General features: G+C 51.7%; 2 protein-coding genes across 2 annotated transcripts; one reads left to right on the top strand and one right to left on the bottom strand.

Moving 5' to 3' along the window:
• Nucleotides 1-1,039: 1,039 nt before the first annotated feature.
• DCTN4 (dynactin subunit 4) lies at nucleotides 1,040-12,347 on the bottom strand. Its single transcript, XM_082291324.1, has 13 exons — nucleotides 12,171-12,347; nucleotides 10,836-10,906; nucleotides 10,250-10,428; nucleotides 9,304-9,347; nucleotides 8,429-8,536; nucleotides 6,830-6,903; nucleotides 6,371-6,483; nucleotides 4,982-5,091; nucleotides 3,904-3,977; nucleotides 3,455-3,509; nucleotides 2,860-2,967; nucleotides 2,361-2,458; nucleotides 1,040-2,190 (listed from the first exon to the last, which is right to left on the bottom strand). The coding sequence occupies exons 1-13, from the start codon at nucleotides 12,303-12,305 to the stop codon at nucleotides 1,977-1,979; spliced, it is 1,383 nt and encodes a 460-aa protein (XP_082147450.1). The 5' UTR covers nucleotides 12,306-12,347; the 3' UTR covers nucleotides 1,040-1,976.
• A 1,650-nt stretch (nucleotides 12,348-13,997) lies between these two features.
• Nucleotides 13,998-15,662, top strand: SMIM3 (small integral membrane protein 3). Its single transcript, XM_082291309.1, has 2 exons — nucleotides 13,998-14,112; nucleotides 14,725-15,662. The coding sequence occupies exon 2, from the start codon at nucleotides 14,726-14,728 to the stop codon at nucleotides 14,903-14,905; it is 180 nt and encodes a 59-aa protein (XP_082147435.1). The 5' UTR covers nucleotides 13,998-14,112; nucleotide 14,725; the 3' UTR covers nucleotides 14,906-15,662.
• Nucleotides 15,663-18,029: the final 2,367 nt, after the last annotated feature.

Here is an 18,029-nt window from a genome sequence, read left to right as displayed (position 1 = left end):
AATGATTGTTTTGTTTGAATAATGATTGTTTTCGAATAAGAGCCAGCGCAGAGAATCCGAGAGCCACGTGTGTTTTATTGAAGGTCACTACACGACGTCAAGCATAAGGCAACAGGCACCTGTCAGGGAGCGGGGACAGAGGCAGGGAGACGCCACTACCTTTCCTATTGCCTACAGCACCTACAGGGAGGGGGAAAAACAGCTCGCCGAGCTCATCAGAGCGCTCAGAACGCCACAACCTTTTGTTTCTAGTGAGAAGGGTGCAGGTCACATTGGCCTGCAGCAAACTGCAGTCCCAGGCACACCTCAAGGCTTGGGTCCGGGAAGGTCTTTCTGTGGTTGTGTTGCAAGTGCAGCAGCTGTTTTGGCTACTGAACAGGAAAAGTTGTGGCCAGAGGTGAAGTGCTTTGTTATCCGGACAGGGAAAGCTGCAGCAGGCACTAGCACTACACATTAACTACTAACTACAAGTCTCAATCTCATGCTGTACATCTGTGTGTCACCTACACAGAGTTGTAAACGTGATGCCTCGCCGCTTTGAGACCTGCTGCAGGGTCGGGGCTGTGAGGTGGGAGCCCCTCCAGCACACCACGGCAGGTTTCTTGCACTAAGGGAGATGTTCTGGGGTGCTGCATCACCCCCCAGAGAGCAGGCAGCCACACCCTGCCCCTCCATGCAGAGAATTCACAGATCCAGGCTGGCAGAGCCATGGCACAAGCATCTCGAGTGACACTGCTGTGGCTGGCTGGTATTCAAGCCTTTCCCAGCACAGCAGCACATCAAAGTCCCTCAGAAATGTTTAACAAAGGTCAACGTCTCAAGTGGGAATGCTCTGCAGGAAGAGCCATCTCACCTGCCTGCACTAGCCATGCACTTACTGGTAATTCAGTCTCCTGGATACACAGCTCTTAATCACCCATTTTAGCTTGGACTGCAGCCAAATTACACCCCGGGTAAATGACCTTCTGGTACAGTGTGTGTAGTTAACATATAATGAGTTTCCACCTTTACACCTCCCTCCCACCCACCCCAACTGGAAAAACAAAGATTATGAACCCAAGTCACCGCTGTAGCTTTATGATTACCACAACTAATACTAACTCTCCAGGTTTCATACTCTCATCACTACAATCCCTAGCAACACAACATTTATTGAGCTGAAGACTGCCAGAGAGCCTCTCCGGAGCATTCCTGCCTCAGTCAAGAGCTGCAGCAGAACCTGAATTGCCAGCTTGCAGCACATCCTGCTGCCAACATCCAGCTGAGACACAGCGGGCTGATGGCAGGCTCGGCTGCCAGTCAGATCCATGAACACTACAGTACACTATGTTTAAAGGCAAACTGATCAACTCCTTTGTGAAAACACATCTGCCACCTCGGCTAAGCAAGCTAACATATGCCAGAGGGGTAGGGCTCTACGGCCCAGCCCCCACAGTTGAGGTATCCTATGAGGAAGCAGAAAACCAAAAGAAAAGATCGTGCTGCTGGCAGTAACTTGCCAGAATGCAGAAGGCAGGGACACTCCTTAAAATGTTTGTCTGGGAAGGGCACAGCTCTGTGTGAAAGAGAAGTTGTTCATTATTGGGTATGAAACATCAGGTTTGTGGGCTGACATGGAGAAAAAAACCAGTACGGGTTCTTTTCTGCTGATAAATCCAAATTCAGCCCTAATTATCTGTTGATAAAGCCAAATTCAGTGCAAACTTGGAGAAAAGGAGATCTTTCTCTGTGCTCTAACTCGTGCTGCAAGTTACTCTAGCCTGTGGCAGTGAGGGGAAGCGGAGTGGTGGTTAGTGGGCACTACGACAAGGGGAGAGAACAAACCAGCCCAAACCACGGCAGCCTCAGCCCCCTCCTGGTGGCTGGGCTGCCGTGGCACACCCACGCATCACAAAGGAGCTCTGGCAGAACCTTTCACCAGGTGCTTTCTCAGGGTGCCAGTCCATCCAGCCGCCGGGAGCAAGCGCTGGGAGCCGCTACGGGAGCACGGGGCCAAGGCTGAGCTCCACGTGATGGGTGAGCCAGATCACCTCCGAGGTGTGGTCACCTTCCTCGTTGGGCCGGATGGGAGCCGTGAGGTTTTTGAACTCATGCTTCATCTTGAAACTCACGGTCACTTCGCCCTCTTCTTTCTGTGGGGTGACCTTGATGAAAACTCCCACCTTATTGGCTTTTCTGAAGGCAATAACACTGCAAGGCAGAACACAGAGGAACATTGGGTCAGCCAAGCTCTCAAAGCATTGTTCCAAGTGGAACAATGCTCTCAGAGGAACCCAAACCACACTGAAGACAGACAGGAGGAGAGTGAGTTACTCAAAGAACCAAGTTTTTAAGGGAGAGGATCCCCACAGGACACTCACTCAGGGTCATCCTGGAAGTCTTGAGGCTCTGCCAGCTCATCATATTCTGCTGCAGCATCTTTGCCAGCCAGAATAAGCTCCTTGGGAGGAACTGCCACCTGAAACAGAGCATGGAGTGAAAGAAGCCTTTCAGCACTGATCACCAGCTACACTGCCAGCAGAGAGGGCTCTCCTCTTCTGAGGTCTGCTTTACTACAGTTTAACAGAAAAGTGATTCATCCTCAGCTTTTCTCTGCTCCAGGACCACCTGATTACCACCCTGCCAGTGAAATAATAAATTTCTCCCTTGAGTTTTGGATACCCATGAACAGACACAATTTCAAAATACTTAATGAGCAGCTGTTTGCATTGGTGACAGTCATTTAAGCTCCAAGGAGGGAAACGCAGCACAGCTGGCAGGGGTTGAAGGACATAAAAAGTGTGGCCTGTGAAGGACAAATGGGAGTGGTAAACCCTGGAAGGGGCTTGGGATTACACAGCAGGAGGGTACAATCAATACCTTGGCAGTGCTGTTGATGTTATCAGGGTCTCCCTCCTCACACTCCAGCAATGTGACATGTGTGATGCTCTCCACAGGATTAGTCAGAGTCAGAAGGACTTGGCTCTCCTGGGGAGATTCAGGAATCACAGTTCACAAAGCAATTGTGCTAGAACTCATTGTTACTGTAAGCACCTCCATCTTCTCTGACTGATCAACACCTTCAAAAATTGCATCACATCCTCTCAATGGATGGATAGCAACCACCCCCCCCCCACCCCAGTAAAAAAGGCACCAATGCCATGCAAAACTCTTTCATAATATAAGAAATATGTATTTTGGGAGTCTAGCTGAGATCTCAATTCCACACCTTTTATTCTTCAGATATCGGCAAGTGCTCGTGATGCCAGATGTCACATGGCACAGCAATCTACTGCTGCAGTGACAAGTACATGCAGTGTTACCCTGGCCACTCCCTTGAACCCTGCACCCACTAAACGGAGTCAGTGGAGCCCTCAGGGAACAATCCTCACACCATGTCATCTTCCAAAAGGATCCCACATTCACAGCTCCTGGCTATGTCTCAGCCTAAGACATTTCTGGGAAAGCTACTGACCTTCATGTAGCGCAGGTTGGGAATAGACATGATTCTCACTTCAGGGATGTAGTTACTACAAAATAACAGAGCAAATGACTGTGAGGCACTGTGCTGCTGTATGTAACACACCTCCTGAAGCAAAGGGAGGTAAGAGAGCTATTAGAACTTTCTGAAAAGGAAAAATGAAGTGTCCTTTTGCTGGATAACCCCAATCCTACAAACCCCGGCTACAGTCTGGGGCTGGCACAGCGTGCAGTGTTTTTGTCAAACTGCTGAAATATTTAGTAGATCAGCAAGCAAACCTATTACAGATAAGCTAAATATATTTAAAAAGGTGATTACACCATCGCAAGGGATGACACAATCCTACCAAGAGGTCACAGCAAGAGTCAAAGGAAATTAAAATAGAAGGCATTAACTAAGCATGAACAGGGAGTTGATGTCCCCAGTCCCCGTTTCTTACTTACACAGCAACCAGCTGGATCTTGAATTTGATAGACGTTGGATTGAATTCCGGTTTGCTCAGGTTATGTTCACATTTCTAGAGAGAACGGTATTTAAGTCAGCTCCAAAAGACAGTGTGCAGTCACACACTGAAGAATCGTAGCCACAAGCGCTGTGTCACCAGCCGTGACACTACAGCCCCTAGCACAGCACATACAGAGACCACCTGGGGTGCATGCAACCATCACTGTGTTCAGCTATTGATACTCCAAAAACGTCATACCCAGCACTAGCTGTGCAACCTCAGAAACACAAGACTTGGAACCATTCTTGAAAACACCTGGATACTGATTGCAGCACAAATACCTGTAAGCCCTCTGATCTATGCTCCAGAATGCATTAAAAAAATGAAGCAGCTAGAAGTCCTGATCTCTCCTCATAGGCTACTCTTCAAATAGAGGATCAGTCTGACATTACTTATTTCTGAGAAAATATTCTGCTTTTGCAAAGCATTCTGCATCTTAAATACTTACAAGAATATTGCTCTGTTACTTTAGGAACTAGATAAATAAATACCTTTGTATGACTGAGAAAACAAATCATGTAGTGAAGGCCATGTAGAAAGCCAACAGTAGAACTTGGATTTAACTCCTGTCTGTCTTCACTTCCCAGATCTCTGCTTTGCTTCTCTGAAATACCCTCTTTCTGCCTCCACTCTAGTGACATCTTCAGTATTCTGTACTGCCACTCCCTAATATTTTGTTTGTTGACTTTTTTCTTGAGTAACAGCAAACTATTTTTTTTATTTCGACTGTACTGGCAGCTTTCTCTGATTCCTTGGCTAGAGAGGGCACTTGCACAAGCCAGCTTTGTATCCTTATGCATCTTTGACAGTGTTGTCTCCCTTTCACAACTGTCATCACACCAGAGATGTGACAGCCTCCCTCACCCCCTTAGTGCTGTTACCACTAACTTGGCTGAGAACTTTCAACAACCAGAAGCATTGAGCTGTTTCTTTTAAAAGAGAAACACACAGCCCATTTCCCAGCACCCAAGTTCTGTGAGCCTGGAAAAGGCACTTTTCTGGACTGAATTCCCTACCCGGCAGCGCAGCGAGCGTTTGATCAGGAGGTGCTTGTGGCGTGGGTAGAGCTGGGAAGCACAGATGGGCTGGAAGTCAGGCTGCAGCAGGCGCTGGCGCAGAGTCGTCACTGGGAGCAGAGCAGAAAGCAAGACAAAGAAATGTCTCAAGAACTGAAACTCGAGCTGGATTCTACACATGCACCTCAAACTGTGTGGAGATCTGCCACCATCTCTAAGACACCTAATTTTACCTGCACCACGTAATTCAGAAGCCATTGGCAACTATCACATTTCTAGCAATGAATAGGAAGGCAAAAGCTGAATAAAGGACTGCCCTGACTGGGCACAGTAACATGAGAGCCCAGGAGAAACAAGGGACCCACATCTCTCTTCAAAGCTGAGCTGGGATGGAAACAAGAGTTTTGTAATCATCTAGAACATAGTTCTTTCCCTCACCACAGCAAATGAGTTTCACAGCTTTGTTACCCTCACAGCTGGGTGCTGCATGAGTACAATACACAGCTTCTTAGCAAGGTTTGCATAACTCAGACTCACACGAAGAATGAGAGAAAACAGTTCCCAAAGCAAGAAACTCCCAGCGGCCAAAACCTCCCATGGGTTTCTCTCAGAATGCAGGCTCCTCACTGTTCCAGTGCCTAAGAGGCAGTGAGTCACCTGGCAGCCTTTCCCTCACTGTGGGGAACCAGAAAAGTTGTCTTCTTCACCAGCATCAAACTCACAATGCCAACAGTCTCATGAGAAAAGGAGACCAAGAGGACCTACCCCTTTCCATAAACCTCCCATGAATTCATTGATACTGGCAGACTTTGTAGGCCTGCAGAACTACCAACAACATCCGTTCTACTTGGAGCCACCTCAGCTGGAAGCCCACCATAGCTCCTGTACCTGCTGGTTTATCCTGTTCACTCCAAGTCTGACTGATCAATTTACAGTATTTGTGGATTAAACCATGAGTCAGCTAAAGAACTGGCAAGTGTACACAGGCTGTTCCAAGCTGATGTCAAAGCAGTGCGCAATTGTTACTCACCAGCCCAGTTTTGGTTCCAGCTCCCCAGCAGCTGCTATTTCCTTATTTCTTGCTGTTATTTGATATAGGACATCAGCTTTTTTCTCCATCCAAAAGTTGATGCTTCACACACACAGAAATTAAGGCCAGCAAGAAAATTAAATAACCCTTCAGGCCTTCTGGATCTGAGCTTTCCGTGTACTACATGAAGCTGAGGCTGCATTCAAAGTTACTATTTAAAAAGTCACGTATTTCCCAGTGTTTCAATCCCAGCATAAAAATGACCAGAAACTTGGATCATTAGGAACTTCACAAGCTTGTAGGCAATGCCCCTGTTAGAAAAAGTAAGGCCAAAAAGTGACAGAATATTAAGGTTTTACCTTCTGTCAGATTGATTGGTCTTGTGTAGTAATCCTCAGGAAGAGGCTCCACTTCTTCCACTGCATCAGCTGGCTCAATCTTGATCTCCTTCTGGTCTTCTCCTTCTTTCAGGCTAAAGCAAAATAAGGGCCAACTCAGTCATGAAATAGGGCACGTGCACTCTGACAGCAACAGCAGTAACTGCATTGTAGCACAGAAGGCAGCGAGAGCTGAGATTGCACAACAATAATTGCAACAATGGTGTGAGCAGTCACTTGTCCCCCTTGGGAGAAAGCAGAACATCCAGAGCTGCTGCAGAGGGATGCACAAGGATCTGACATCGCTCCAGCACTTGAAAGGAGGAATCTCCTCTCACTGCTATCTGCTAATTGTCTATCATCTTTCTAAAGTTGCTTTACTGCTCTCTTGCCTACACCTCCAATCCTCCCCCCAAAGGTAACCCCAACCCTGAGACTCACGAGAGTCCAGCGAGGGCACTGATGGGAGCTCCGGGCCTCTGGCGCTGAAGCCTTGTTCCAAGGCCGTATTTGTCCTACAAGGAAAAAAGGAACTGTCACCCTCAGGTCTGCTTCCTGACAGGACAAAAAGACCTGCTGCAAACTCATCTTTTGAGCTGCATGACAAGCATGGGGGTACAAGCAAAGGAAAGCAAAAAGGAAAAGGTATTCAACGCTTCCTAAGATACATTTTTCTGCTTCAACTGTTAGCAAGGAACAAACAATTCCCACTGCGCTGCAGATGGGGAATGACAGATGTGTGTGGCTACTGCTTATAAAGCTTTTTGCTCCTTCCTCAAATCACCAGCCTGCACTACTGACACTTTTTCCCTGGATATTCTCTTCCGAGCAGCTCCATGTCAAGTAGTGTAGAATGAGAGCTCAGCTGCCAAAAAAAGTGGGTTGATGTGGTTGTGCATCCATCTGAAAGGCTCTGCAGCACTACTTGAAGCAGCTGGAAGGTTCAATCTCCTACAAGCCTCGTTACCTACAAGTCTCTCTCACCAGGAATAGCTGAGCTACTCCTCAGCTTTCTAGAGCTGAGCTGTACCCAGGGTGCTTGGAGGCAGACATCTTCCTTCTGGGCAGGGCTGAAAACCTGAATTCTCAGCAAATGAGAAATCTGAGCATCAGCCTACTCTGGTGATTTTTCAAGGATGAGATGATTAACGTTAGTGGCACTTGCCTTGGCCAAGCAGGTAGCTGTGTCTCGGCCAGGCTTGGTGAAGGACTGCTTTTTAAGTGTATAATACTTACTCAAAGACATTGCCCTGTTTCTAAACCGACATAAAATATTTTTTGTAACCAGTGTTACCCTCTGAAGAGTTAGGCTTCACCTGTGTTTGTTCTAGGCACACCTAAGCCAGAGGCCCTGAGGCAGGGTGTAGGATCTGTTACTCCCCTTCAGTTGGTACCATGAGAGCTTTAACACCAGCAGAAACTGTGAAAAGACTTACCACTACATGTATAGTGTGTTGCTGTGGAGAGCCCCCAAAATAGCAGCAGGTAGCAACGGAGACAAAAAATGCAGCCATAAGACACAAGCAAGGGCACAGAGCAAGCACAGTTCATTGAAGTAGCAAGCATATGCAGTCACCCAGCTAAACAAAGTGAGCATTTACCTGCCAGGTACAATAAAGAAGTCATTCAAGCCACAACCAAGTCTTAAGGTTAATTTCAGTAGAGATTTCATGCAGAGAAGTGCCATACAATGCTGATCTATCTGTCACTGAGCTGTGGGATGACTGTCCTGAGAAAGAGCTGCCACTGGCACTGTGTCTGCAGTTGCACTGCACTTCACTGCTGCAGAACATATTCCTTGGCATGGCAAGTGTAAACCCTTCTGGCACTGTTGGGGAGGACTGTCAGAGAGAGTGGCAATGTAATACACAGTAGTGAGTGTAAAACTATTCACCCCTAAAGAAAGCCTCATTTTCTTCATGCTGTCCTCAATTAGCCAAAGCTGGGCAGCCCTACTGTGCTACCAACTATCTGATTTTCCAGGCTGAGGCTGTTGTGGATCACTTTTCCTGCTCTGAGAGGATGGCACAACCAGCTCACCGAGAAGGCCAAGGGAACGTAGTTGCGGCGGCGCACCAGCTTCTTCCTGTCCCGCTCGATCTTCTCCTTCTGAGCTAGCTGCTGGTAGTACTCAACCAGTTTGTTAATCTGGAGGGAGGAAAAGGAACAGGGAGCAATGTCACCTCAGCTGCAGCATGTGCTTGTGAACTAGCTGGGGTTCCTGCTACTTGTGTCACTCTGTTCCTAGTACCAGCTGTATTCTGCAGGATGTGCTTAAAGAAGCCTGTGTGTCTTCACATGTCTTAACCCACACTGTGGATAAATAACTGATTCTCCCTTGGGAATAATGTGTGTTGGAGGGCAGTGCCCAATTCTCACTCACTTAGCAATTCAGCAACTGAGACTTTGTTCACGAATTTGCCATGACTGCACAGAGTAATGTCATGTGGCCAAAACTGAGCAATTTGGATTGGCAGAGCAAACAGCATCTTTAGCATCTTCGCCCCTCCTCCCCAAGGCTGGTCACGTTTAGAGTGGAGCCCTAACGGGTAACAGGGAAGGGTGTTAAAGGTGCAGTTGTGTTTTCCAGATCCTAGACACACTCTTGATTGGAAAACAGCTTTTTTTCACATACATACGCAGCACATTCACCAGTGGTGTTTTAACAGCACCATTAGATAGGATGGTTTCAACTGAGCTTCTTCTCAAAAGGAGATTTTATACTGCGATATCCTCAGGGGAGCCTCTAAGAGGCCTTCCCTCCATTGAATTCAGTCAAAGTGCAGATTAGGAACTGGAACTGGTATCTGAAGAATTATATAGATGAAGAAAAAGTGATTGGGAGGGCCTGACACTCTAACAGTTCTTTCTGGCTGATGTAGTTCAGCCCAAGTACAGCCTTCCTGTTCACTCACCCTCTGTGTGTGAGGATTCTCCGGCTCCTGCCAGCCACCACTCGCTGCACAAGAGAAGAGAAAAAGCAAAGTCCACAGGAGGCTTCCAGATTCCACACAAAAATCACACCCAACACTCAACTATCTCGTGTTATTTATAAAATATGACATGCCCTAATTTTGCTACGCCTGCCATTGTAATTGTTCAAAGTTCCTGTCTGTGCAAATAAACATCTCTGAAAGCTTTGCACAGGCAGGTTTGGGCTGACGGAGCTCTGACAGCTTTTACGTTGTGTTTTTAAACAAATGCTGTTTGAGACATACTCAGGACAGCACCCAGGAGTCACTTCAGCAGCAGGTTATGTGTGTCTCATTACTGGCTGCTGCTGTCTCTGCATCCTCGGCTCCATTTTCAGTCACATCAACACTGGAAGTCAGAGGATCTGTTTGGCCTACTCAACCCCACTTTGGGAGCCTGACAGGTATTTTCTGTACATCTCAAATACCAAAAAAATAGATGAAAGCTTTGTTCTAGTGCTCTTGTGAAGAGAAAAGCCAAGTTCAAACACTGACTAGCAACTCTGGAGTAAGTCTAAATGAACAGAAGTTATGGAAGATAAATTAGATATTTATGCTGTCAGTCTGAGCAGCTTCAAAGACCGTGAAAGCACACAAACAAGATCTCAGCTATGGGGAGAGTGCACTGACTAAAACAGTTTGACAGTCTTCTCACTAGTCATGCAATACAGGCATGGAAGTGGGTCACATATTCCACTAACTCAGCTCAGCTCTTCAGAGGAGTTTTCAGCAACAAAGAGATTTCCTGTGAATTTCCAACTACAACTCCAATCCTAGACAGACATCAAGTCTACAGTACAGTCAGGAACTAGGTGGATTATCTGTTACCTTCAAAACACAAACTGGGCTCGTGCTGTAACTCAGTTTTCTGTCTTGGACTGTCCCTTACCGACAGACTTGTCTGCCATGCCAACGTCCCGGGAAGTCCAGCGGCAGAAGCCACAGGCCAGGTAATAGGCTTTCTTCATGGTGGTCTTGGCCGGGTCATCGGGCAGCGGCGCAGGGATGCTCGTGGCCCGTGTGGAAAGGGTGTGCATGCAGCAGGGGCAGTCAAAGCAGTTGGCACACCTGCAAACAACAAGGCAGGGCTCTGAGAAGGGTCCCAGGATGAGAGAAATGCGCCCGACAAACACAACAGCCTTAAACCAACAGATCTTTAACTCTTGGGCAACAGCACTGGGGAAAAAGGGCAGCAGAGCCATCACAGGAACGTGAGGGATTCAGAGTCAGCATAAGAGCAGCAGCAGTGAGAAACATAACGTGATACTAAAAAACCTTTGTATTATGAGACCAGATCATCAAAAATCCCCAAAAGTGAACAGCACATGACACCTCATGGAAAGACGCTTATACCCCGAAACAGACTGAAACATAGCAAGCAACTGTCCAATTTTTGAAGAGTTTCAGACAGAAGTGGGAAAGGACTGTTTTAAATAGGGAGCCTTGATGAAATAAAAAAGACAAAGCAACTTCACCTGTTCTTTTTCAGCTTGGCTTCAGCTGAAGGCATGTTTTCCAGGCAGCTGGGGCAGTAGTGAGAGTCCACCTGAAGAAGACACAGTCACATCACACATGTTATCTGGCACACCTTTGTCCAGACAGCCCAAACAGCCACACGATCCAACAAGGATTCATGTCTGGCAACAGCAGGGTAAAGCCAGGGAAGGCTTGATGGATTTTTTGGTATGCAGAACCTTAGCCCATCTCAGCCAGATTTTGATCTTTAATAATATAAATTATAAGGTTTCTTAAGTCAGAATGGATTAAACTACTCTGTCTTGTAAATGGGAAAAGATCAGCTGGGTGTTGACCTTTAGCAGCTACCAGAATCTCATTTTTCAGCTTGAGCAAGAGGTTTTAACATTTTATTCTCTATTTATACCTAAGTTTATTTTGTCCTTGCAGCTACACTGGTCAGATATAGACACACTTCAGGAAACGCTTTGTATCTCTCTGCTATCGCAACAAATTTTTTCAGTTAAAACAACAGCAGCAAGACTGGGGGCCCCTTCTTGAAAAGGAATGCAAACTGACTACTAGGTATGGACAATGACTACAGTGCTCACACCACAGTGAATTCAGGACGGATGCAGCCAGGTCACAAATCCACTCTTCAGAGGCCTTAACATTTCCTTTAAGAAGCCTCTTCTGAGATTCGGGCTGCACAGTCATTCTTTCAAGGCTTTCCAAACCTATCACAATTTCTTAACTCAACCAGGCTTCCACAAAATCGGTTTCAACGATTTTATTATGACAATTTACCAAGCCGAAACCCCTCCACAGCACAAATCGCAGCGCATAACGAGGGTGTGTGCCTGGGGGGGAGGGGGGTGTCCTTGCCCCTCAACGGCCGGGCCCGATGGGGATGGGTGTGGGAGGCGGTGTCTTGACCCAACCGGCCGGGACCCGCCGAGGGGTGAGGAGTCCCCGCGGCCACGGTCGGGCCCTACCGAGGTTTGGGGGGGTCCCCGCTCCCCCGGCCGGGGCCGTTCAGGGGGGCACATCCCCCATGAGGGGAAGCCGCCCCGTGCGCTCGCCTCAGCCAATCACAGCCCGAGCTCCACCGACAGACAGGCGCGCACAGCCAATCCAAAGCGAAGTACCGCCCCACCCGTCACCCGCAGCCTATCGCCGCGCTCCATGCAGCGCTGCGCCCACCCCCCAGCGGCGCCAACAGCCAATAGCAGATCACAACGAGAGTGAGCGGCAGGAGAGCGACCCAATCGGTGCGCGCAGAAAGAGCATCGTCCCGCCCGGTGCCGCCCAGTCCCGCCCGGTGCGCGGGTGCGGCGCGGCCGGGCCGCCGTTACCTCGTGCGAGACGCACTCGAGCGAGCGGAGCTCGCTGCAGTAGCGGCAGAAGTACAGCTGCGGCAGCGGCGCCCGCAGCTCCTTCTCGCCGCGCACCAGGTACAGCACCCGCTCCGATTGCAGCAGAGACGCCATGTTGGGAGCGGGCGGGCTCCGCCGCGCCGCTACCGCCCGACGTCACCGCGCCGCCGTCTGACGTCACCGCGTCGAGCTGATCACGTGACCCCGCGGGGCAAGGGAGGGGCCCGGAGGGAGCGTCAGTCCCGCCCCGGGCCGGGCACGGACAGGGGCCGAGCATCGCCGGGGCTGGGGCAGGCACCGCTGCTCTGCGCCATGCCTCACCGCCCTCACCGAGGCTTTCTTCCCAATATCATATCTATTCCTGCCCTCTGGCAGTGGGAAGCTACTCCTTTTGTTCTGTCACTCCAAGCCTTTTGTCCAAAGTCCCTCTCCAGCTCTCTTGGAGCCCCTGTAGGCTGTGAAAGGGGCTCTGAGGTCTCCCCAGAGCCTTGCCTTCTCCAGGTGAACTCCCAGCCTGGCTCCAGAGCAGAGGGGCTCAGCGCTTGAAGCATCTCCATGGCCTCCTCTGGAGTCACTGCAGCAGCTCTGTGTCCTCCTTACACTGGGGGCCCGGAGCTGGACACAGTGCTCCAGTGTGTCTCACCAGAGCAGAGCAGAGTGGGTGATCTTCTCACACCCCAAAGGTGGTTTCTCTTCAGTCTCATGTCTGCTAAAACAGGATCCTGACAAGAACAAACGTTCCCATGCCATGGGATCAGCAGGAAAGCATGAGGTCTGTGGATGCTGTGCTGTGTGCGCAGAGGGCAGAGCTGGCATCAGCAAAGCACCCCCAATTTGCTGCTGGATACCCCAACCAAAGCACCAGTGCCGGCCTGGCCTGTGGCGTGGATCCCCCATCCTCACCCCAGGATCCATCCCCACACAGTGCCTGGAGTCAGTCCCTGCCCTCTGCCTGCTGCTTGCAGCTCCACAGGAAACCCCTGTCCATGAGGATCTGTCGCTGCTTGCGATAAAAACCCCACATACTTTTTATCCGACTGCAGCAGCTGGAAGGGAGCACTGCTGGGAAGGCAGGGAGGAGGCTGCCTGTGCAGGGGGTGCCTGGAGGACAGGGGTGTCTTGAGAGCATGTGGTCGGGCTTTCCACCACCAGAAATCCAGCAGGTTTCCCAGGGAAAAAGCAGGATTGAAAGGTGCAGTGTGTGGCTCCCACTGTGACACTGAGTTTGTGTCCCAGAAGGAAAATCGGAGCATCTCACCTTGGTTTTGCCACTCAGCATCACCAATGAAGTGGAATATTCCACTGGGCAGCAGAAGCGCCGTTCCCAGCCGGCGGGCTGAGGTCTGTCCCCTCCCTCCCTGGCGATGCTCTCTGCCCGTGTCCCTGTAAATCACCGTGCCCGGGTCCCTGGGCAGCGCGGGCACCTCGCTGCGGGCGGTTATGGAGGCTCTGGGTCTTGCCCTGGGCCTCGGGGGCAAGTGGGTGCCTGTGAGCACTGCTGGAGCAGGAGGGGGACGGGGCAGGGGGGACCTTTTGTTAAGGGCTATGAAGTGAAATGTCCCCATGGTCCCCGAGACCTTCGGGTTCAGCTCCAGATGGAACTCCCCCCGTGGAGCCCCATTCTGGGCGGGATGAGCCGGAGTGTGTTCTTACTTTACCCTGGTGTGGGAAAAAACGTCCTGCCGTGCCTTGCCTTTCCTTCCTTCCCCTTCCTTCTATCCCCTTCCCCTTCTTCTCCTCCCCTGCCGTCCCCTGCGGGCCGGGCCGGGCCGGGCGGGGCCAGGCGGAGTCTTTTTCGCCCGGCGGGAGTCTTTCTCTCCTGTCGGCATCCGCCGCTGCCGTCGCTTCTCGCCGGAGCCGGAGCCGGAGCCGGAGCCGGAGCCGGAGCCGGAGCCGGAGCCGGAGCCTGGAAGCGCCGCAGGTAAGGGGATGCGGGCAGGTAGGACGGGAAGGGCACGGGCAAGGCAGGTAGGACAGGCAGGGCACGGGCAGGGCACGGGCAGCTGCCGCCTCTCCCGCATCGTGTCCCCCACTCCCGCGGTGCCGGGGCAGGACAGGGGCACGGCCGCGGTCCCCGTGGAGGGGGGTCCCCGCTGTCCGGCCCCTCCGTCCCCTACAGCTGATGGATAACTCCGTGACTCAGCACGAGGTACGGGTCGGGGGGACACACACACGATGCTCCCCAGAAGCGAGGGGGTCTCCTGGCTGACCTGACCCCACCGTTTCCCCATGTGATGACACACCGGTGAGTGACCAGCAGGACGCCCGGTTGTGGATTTCGTTTAATAGTTCCTCTAACAAACAGTAGCAATTAACAGGGAAGTTTTCCCCATGGCTTTTATCCAGTGCCTTCAAGGCATGCTATAAATCCTGGGGCTCATTGAAGGAGCCTTTACCAAAGGCTCTCGAAGGAGCCCAGGGTCGAAGCTGGACCTGGCCACAGGGGTGTCTGTGGAGAGAGTGGGGGGGGAGAGTCTGGCTATGGGAGGGATGGAGGGGGCTGCCCCACCAACCCTCTGCCTCTCCCTTGCAGGATGGACCTCCCTAACCTCACAGGTCCTACCGACCTCCCCAAGCACATCCTGGATATCTGGGTCATCGTCTTGATCATCCTGGCCACCATCCTCATCATGACAGCGCTGCTGCTGTGCCCAGCCACTGCCGTCATCATCTATCGAGTACGAACACACCCCACACGCAACGGCATCGTGTGAGGCACGCGCAGTGGGGGACGGCCAGCTTGCTGGGCTGGGGGCTACGGTCATGGGACCCTGTGCCAGGGCCATCGACGGGGCACCCTGAGAGCTGGAGCCTGGGCAGGAGCTGGGGTGGGCCAGCACACAGACCTGCTTCTGTACCTGGCTCTTGCTGGGTGAACCCACTGCTCGTTTTGCCCACTGAGCTTACGGGGACTGTGGGGGAAACGACAGCATGGGCAGCAGTGGGGAGAGGTGTGACTTTGCAGACGTGTCCAGCTGGAAACAACTCGCTCCCACGAGGGAGGCAGGCTGGTCTCGCCTTCACTGGTGACACCATCTCCTCCCAGGCAAGCAGCAAGGAGTGGAAATGCCTGGCAAAATTATTTCTTCTTTGGAGTCCCAGTTGTCAAGGTGGTTGGGGAAAAAAGAGTCAAAGCAAGATGGATGTGGCTTCTGCTTGTGCATTTAGCACTTGGCTAAAAGCATCAGTGACAGAGCCCGTGCTGGCTGCACAGCAGATGTGCAGCTGGTATGGGCTTCTCCTCTATCCATTATCTGCAGAAATTGTAGGAAAATCCTGCGTGGCTCTTGGTTCCTCTGGGTCTTGTGGGGCAGAGGAGTGTGTGCAGTTCCTGCCAGCCCTCCTGTCTGCACGCTGGCTGCACTCCCCACTCCTGATAGTGAGAGCCCCCACTGTTTTCCCAGCACACCAGCCCTGCTGGGGAGTCTGTGCATGCCTCACCTGGGCAGGTAAAGTGGGAGGAGCGGGTTCGTGCCCAGCCAGTGGCAAGGGACCATGTAAGCTCTTGCATTGCCCTTTGTTATGAAATAAATGGACTTTGTCCTTCATGTGAGTGTGTCGTGCAGCTCTGTCCACACTACGGGTGGTGGTGTCTGGCTCTGCAGGACCTGGGATACTTTGTGGGCTCTCCAGAAACCCTCCCTGCTCTGACCTCCTGCTCTGCCTTGCCTCAAGGTCCCTGGGGCTCTGTCCGGCCTTGGAGCCCGGCGGCCGCAGCCCTGCGGGAAGCTCACTGCCAGCCCAGCCCCATGCTCCAGGAGGGCAAACCTCAGTCTGGACACGGTGGGTGGGAAGGATCCCTCAGGACTTTCTGACAGTGGTTGTGGCTGTTTTTCTGCCACTGGGGTGACTGTCATTGCCAGCCTCGTGCCGGGTCAGTGTGGCAGGAGCCCTGGGGCTGAAACTGCGGCGTCTTGGTGACTCACAGCAAGAAAGGTCACAGAGTTAACAGGATGAATCAGGCAAGGATGTGGTGAAACACTACGGTGATGCTGGTGGGAATTGTTTAAATCCTATTTTCTGTGCTGAAAAGAGCAACCAGCCCTGCAGTGTTGGAAACCGTGTCCCATCCCTGTGTGGCTTGATCCACAACAGCCAGATTTGGGTTTGCATTGGGTGGTGGGGCCAGAGGGGCAGGGGGTTCACAGGGAAGCAGCACCTTGGGCAAACACCTCCCAGCTTAGGCAGGGAGCCTAGCACAGGGATGCAGACTCTGAGGAGCAGAAATGCCTGCACTGGAGCCACGGGCTGTGGTTGTGCTGGGAGGGAGCAGACACTTTTCCTTGCCCAGCCAAAATACATATTTCTGTTTTGTGCTGTCAACTCTCTCTTCCCCTCTCAAGTTGCAGAGTTTGAGGCAAGTAACCAGAGCTATTTTCCTGTTTTTCTTCCTCTCTCCCTCCCTTGCTGGCACGGCAGCTGAAGGACATCACAGATGTGCAGGGTGGGAGCAGCCCTGGCTCTGTTCTCCCCCATGCTCCACCCCAGCATTGCTTCCCTGGGGACACTGAGGATGGCCAGCAGCACCAGGAATAGGAGCTGAGCAGCTTTGATGTGAGAGGAATAGGGAAGAAGCCAAAACACTGGAGTGGTTTGGGAAGCCTGGTTTGGAGCAAAACACGAGGAAAAGCATGGAACACCTCTCCCCCATCCATGCAACCATACATGATGGCTGTTCCCACCTCCACATTCTCCTTGTCAAGAGCAGCAAAGGGAAGTGAGAGATTTCTTGGTATGAATTTTCTGTGAAGTTTCAAACCCATGGCAAACATTTCCAGGAAAGGCCTTGGAAAGACAGGTTTGCTTGTAACAACAACAAACGTGGAGCTAAATGGCAGAAAGGGGTAAAGCAGGGAGAAGCCAGGACATTTCTTAAAGCATTAAGATGGCAGAGAATGGATTTAAGCTGAATTTTCAACACTGTCAAGTTGGAAATTCCTCCTCCAGGATGGAGGAAGATAACCAAATCCCCCTGTGGCTCTAGCTTCAGTGCCTGAACAGTGCTGGAGCTTGGATGCAGTGTTTGCATGGAGTTTTGCCAAGGAAAAATGCCTTTCTGTTGAGAAGCAGGTCCTGGTCGGGTGACGCTGTAGCAGGCAGGGTGATGCGGGCACTGAAGTGATTCAGCATCCACTGGGATGCTTCCCTGGAGGTGCTGGCGTGTGGCAGGAGCTGGCTGCTGGCCTGTGGGGGCTGCTGCTGGGGGAGGCAGATGGGGCAGCCCCAGATGGGAGAACAGGATGTAGAATGCTGGCTCTCACCTTGCCTCTGGGCAGCCTCCCTTTGCAGGGGGAAGGGGAGACAATGGGCCAGGGCCATTTCTACAGGGAGCAAATCTTCCCCTGGGAAAGGAAGGGATGGCAGTGCTGGAGGGGGCAGAGCACATAGCCTGGGGGCTGCTGCTGGGAGCACTCAGGAAGGAGGACCCTCATTCCAAAGCTGAGCCCCATGCCCAGCAGGGAGGCTGCTGCTGAGCCAGGGCAGTGTCTGGGAGCACCCAGGCTGGGGCAGAGCAGCGAGGGCTGGCAGCCTGGAGAAGCCTGGTGCTCGAAGAGCCGGGGCCTCTCGCCTGGCAGAGCTTGTTTTGCTTTTGCTTCCCGTTGCACACTTAGAACAAAGGTTCAAAGGTTGCCCTGGGATTGATGCCGGGCCAGGCTGCCAGAGGGAAGCTGCACAGCTGCTAGCCAGGGCAGTGCTGCCTGCTGCTGCCTGAGCTCCCTGCCACTGTCCTGCCACGCTGCTGGCACCATCCCTGTCCCTCTGCATGAAAATACTCCTCGGTCAGCTCTGGGACAAGCCCAGCCGGCAGCGCCACATGGTCCCCACCGCTGCTTTCAC

This window comes from Coloeus monedula (assembly GCF_965178545.1).
Source record: "Coloeus monedula genome assembly, chromosome: 15".
Taxonomy (NCBI): Eukaryota; Metazoa; Chordata; class Aves; order Passeriformes; family Corvidae; genus Coloeus; species Coloeus monedula.
The sequence above is the reverse complement of the archived record's forward strand: the minus strand, read 5'-3'. Positions and strand labels throughout refer to the sequence as shown.